The 4,209-nt window shown below is 48.4% G+C and overlaps 1 protein-coding gene across 1 annotated transcript; it reads right to left on the bottom strand.

Annotated features, from left to right (window-relative positions):
- Positions 1 to 517: 517 nt before the first annotated feature.
- On the bottom strand, positions 518 to 1,612 carry LOC136458692 (uncharacterized). The gene is made up of 4 exons (XM_066458622.1): positions 1,429 to 1,612; positions 1,062 to 1,356; positions 884 to 976; positions 518 to 796 (listed from the first exon to the last, which is right to left on the bottom strand). Exons 2-4 carry the CDS (start codon positions 1,314 to 1,316, stop codon positions 518 to 520), a joined length of 627 nt encoding a protein of 208 aa, XP_066314719.1. The 5' UTR covers positions 1,317 to 1,356; positions 1,429 to 1,612.
- Positions 1,613 to 4,209: the final 2,597 nt, after the last annotated feature.

Genomic DNA, 4,209 nt, shown 5'->3' with positions numbered 1-4,209 from the left:
CGCAAGATGCCGGCCACCGGCGTCGAGATACCCTGGGACTGCCGGTTTTCGAATTAGTTGCTACTTAATCTCGCATGCAGTGATGCCGCGACGCATTGAAACGAATATGAAGTAAATAAGTGAAGTCCGTGCGTAAGTTGACAAGCTGCCACATAACATTTTTATTGGTTTGACATAAGTTCGACATAACATAACCAACTAAGCCTACAATTTTTGGACGCCAATAATAGTTCGACCTAACAAACTAAGACCCAGGAGTGTAAGGATCCCTCGGACGCCTATGTCTCTTCGGATTTATTGGCAACACATTGGGAGTGTAGCCAACGTCGGTGTGGCTGCGTCGCCGGTGCGTACGGCTCGTACCCTGCAAGTATATGATATGCACGATTACTTAGAATTCTTTATGATCGTTAGTTCATGTAGTCTACGTATTTAAAGAAACTACCTTTGTTAGTACCTGTGAGGCTCTTTGGGTACCAAGCGGGGCACCACCTAGCTGAGACATGTCGATCTCGTCCTACGGCCAATCATCCCACTGGTCGTGCTGTCTGCAGAAGCCCGGGGAGTCGTCGTCGTCGTCATCGTCGTCCTCGGTTGCAAGGTCCTTCCCAGCGCTATGATGTGGTGGTGTACGCACCGCGGAAGTGGCACCTGTCACCGGCTGAGAAGAGCCAGTTGGTGCCCTCAAAGAGGCTAAAGACGTGCCACCCGACCGCGTCGGGAGTGGTGGTTCCTCATAAGGAGTGCCCATGCAGCTCAGCTTTTGAGCTAGCTTCCTGCAGCTCTTCTTCACCTCCTGCATAAATAGACGTTAAAGTTAGTGCATTTCCCAAACGCATATACACTAAAGAAACAATTTCGGAATGGACTAGTTTATGTTTACCTCCACAAAAGCCTCAAGAACGCCTGGCCCCTGCCCTCTAGACTCGTGAAGCCGGAACGCTGCTTCATTGGACAGCCTCAACAATTGTGTCGCCTGGGTATAGAAATGCGGTTGAACAGTTTTAGTATACATACTTAATACCAAATGGATAACAAATTATACCATTCAAATATCTTACCACGTATCTTTGTAGCGGGGCTCTCTGTAGTTGTGTGTCCTCTCTAGTGACAACGTCGTACACATCTTCGATCACACCTTCCTCCAAGTCCTCGTCAATCGCCTCCTCAGTGTACGGGGGCTTGATATGTGTCCTCGTAGACCTGTGAAGCCAGCGCAGGTACTCGTCGAAGGTGTGTTGGTCGTGTGGAGGACCCGCATGGACCGACTGTCGTTCCCTAGTCTCCCACAAGTGGATGTGCGCGTTGTGTGTCATGCGCCAATCCTTGGTCTTGTACCTCTTCCTGCGGTCATACCTGCAACAAAACAATGTTAGTTGTACCACACACACCTATGAATTGTAGCTTTGTTATTAATCAATAACACACCCGTGCAATCCTTAATTGGTGGAGTAAAGCGGTGGTGGGCAGTCTGTCATTCTTCCAAGCTGTCTACAGACCCTGACGGGCAAGTGAATCTCGACCACGTGGAAGAAAATAAGAGGGACGTTGCAGCGATACTCCTCTGACTCGTCCCTAGTGACAGGACTGAGATAGTACTAGAGCTCCAGAGCATCCCAAGGACACCAATGCACCTGGACATTTCGTAATTGAGTTAGGCTGTGATGTAGTGTAGATCAAACAAGACACATGTATGATAGTAAAGAGAGCATAACCTGGTGCTGTGTCAGGACGTCGAGACCGTCTGTGTACTCCCTGTACTTGCGCCTCGTATTCCCTCTAACTAACTCTGATTCCGTCTAGATAAACATAGCTATAGGGAGTGTATCCTGCTCGTTTCATTGCTGCATTGAACACGATAATGAATTACCCATTAATAAACTCATCATATGTAACCATATCGAAGAATATAATGAACCGAAGTACTTACCGGTAAACCAGTACTAAGGGGCCTCCAAACGGGCCATCGTTCCCAACACCAAACCTGGAGTAGGTACGAGCAACCTCCAAGGTTCGCATACCCTGAGGTACGACGGCAGGCAACGCATAGCTGTCGATACGTCCATGCCAGGACTGCGCTGCCCCAGCTGTACGCCGCTATGTTCTCCCACGGCTGGCATAGTATGTCAAGGAAGATCCAGCTGATGGTGTTGTCCGAGGCGTCTGGGAAGAGGAAAGCACCAAGAAAGTGCCAGAGCCACACTCGAGCGAACCTGTCGATCTGAGCCTCCTCAGCCTATGGGTCCAAGTAATCAAAGCGCTCCGTGATCCAGGACGACGAAACACCGGAAGTTTTTCTGAAATTTATCAAAGAAAATGAGACCCGATGGCTGCAGGAAAGCAATGCTAGTATTAAATAGGCTTCAATTTCTTACTTATTTTTCTTGGAAGCTTCGTCATCCGGTGGAAGAAAGCCAGTAAACTTAGCCACCAGTTCCCTCCAGTGATCGTTGTCAACTATCCCTATCACTGGAAGTGCCCCCAACCGAAGGCCAAAAATAGCCTTCACGTCCTGTATGGTCAAGGTCATCTCGCCATAAGGTAGGTGGAACGTGTGGGTCTCAGGTCTCCACCTGTTATAAGAATAGAACGACTGTTAGTTGCCTCAAATTTGTTACAAGAAAGTTTACGTACAAAGAATGCACTCGCACCTGTCTACAGCTGCAGTAAGTAGTGCTGGGTCAAGGGACGGAAGACCGTGGTCGACAATACGGACAAGCTCGAGGAAGCCTGCACGCCGTATGTACGGCGCATAACGCTCGTCTCACTGGTGCGCCTTGGTGTGCGTGTGGGGCCTCAAAGTAGGCAAGGCCACCTCTGTGTCGTTGTCACTCAAGATGTGTGCTGGTGTTGGTCGTCGTACTCCACCTCAAGAATGAGGTACAACGGATGCTGCGTGGGAGGCGCCATCCTATTACAAATTGATAAACTAAGCGTTAGAGTATTCAAATTAACAACATTCAAATTAACATTATGTAGCATTGCAAAATTTGAACTACTTATTATGCAATCCGAACACAATATGAAAGCACATGTATATATTCAAAGTAACATTAACAGACATATCACGCACTAGTAACATAAACAACTTCACTAGGAATATAAGCATTTGACGAAACTTCATGAAGTTATTAAAATCGACGTATCACGCACTAGTAAGTACCGACATTTGTAAACTAGTATCTATACCCAAAATCCCTAACTAAATAACTAACTATAAACTAAATAATAAATACCTAATCAATCCCTAAACCCAAAATCCTAACTATACTAGAACACACAACCTCAAACCTAAAAACTACCTACGTAAATCACAAACAAATTCACTAACCTAACTATCCTAAATCACTAACTATCCTAAATTTGACAAACTATCATAAATAAATAACAATCATAAAACCCTAACTATCCTAAATTACTAACTATCCTAAATCACTAATTATCCTAAAACAATAATAATCGAAATAACATGAAGTCGAGAGGGAGGTACCTTAGGAGCGGGCGGCCTTGACGCGCCGACGTTCGTGGCGCGGGCGCTGCGCGGCGGGAGTGGCCGGGTGCATGCGGGCGCTGGCGGCGGGCGCTGCGCGGCGGCGGGCGGGGCGGGCAGGGGTGCGTGCGGGCTCGCGCGCGATATTTATTTGGCCCTGCCGCGCCATGCTCTGTGGCGCAGCAAGATCGGTGGCACGGCAGAGCTCTGCCACGTCACTGGTCGCGATTCCGGTCGTCGCCACGTCAGCCTACTGCCACGCCACCATGCATAGCGCGGCACATGCATTTGGCCGCGCTAGGGCAATATGCGCGATCAAAAGTGTTAGTTAAAAAAAAGACAGTGTTAGATTTAAAATTAATTTAAAAAAAGTGTTAAAATTAAAAAAATTTCACACAATGCAGGAGTATACATATATCCTGCTCCTTCACGACGGCGCAGTTATGCAACTGCAAGAAAGTCTGCGCGTCCACATGCGATTCTGCACGCAGACGCAGCACCTACAGCAGACGCAGACGCAGACGCAGACGCAGACGCAGAGTGAGTTCTGGCAGCACCGCCAGAGGCCAGCGGCCAGCGGAGCGGCCAGCGGAGATTAATTGGAGACCACAAGTCGTCCCCGGTCGTCGTTAACGGCCGGACAAATTCGATCGTAGCAGCAATCACGGCCGCATTACTGACCGTAACAATCGCGGGCCACTCTCCGTAGTCGCCGGCGG

This window comes from Miscanthus floridulus, chromosome 1, assembly GCF_019320115.1.
Source record: "Miscanthus floridulus cultivar M001 chromosome 1, ASM1932011v1, whole genome shotgun sequence".
Lineage (NCBI taxonomy): Eukaryota > Viridiplantae > Streptophyta > Magnoliopsida > Poales > Poaceae > Miscanthus > Miscanthus floridulus.
The sequence above is the reverse complement of the archived record's forward strand: the minus strand, read 5'-3'. Positions and strand labels throughout refer to the sequence as shown.

Coding starts and splice junctions, on each gene's coding strand:
- LOC136458692 (XM_066458622.1), bottom strand. CDS start 1,316: ATGACACACAACGCGCACATCCACTTGTGGGAGACTAGGGAACGACAG. Junction 977..1,061: donor CCCCGCTACAAAGATACGTG/GTAAGATATTTG, acceptor TTCTATACCCAG/GCGACACAATTGTTGAGGCT. Junction 797..883: donor TTCTTGAGGCTTTTGTGGAG/GTAAACATAAAC, acceptor CTATTTATGCAG/GAGGTGAAGAAGAGCTGCAG.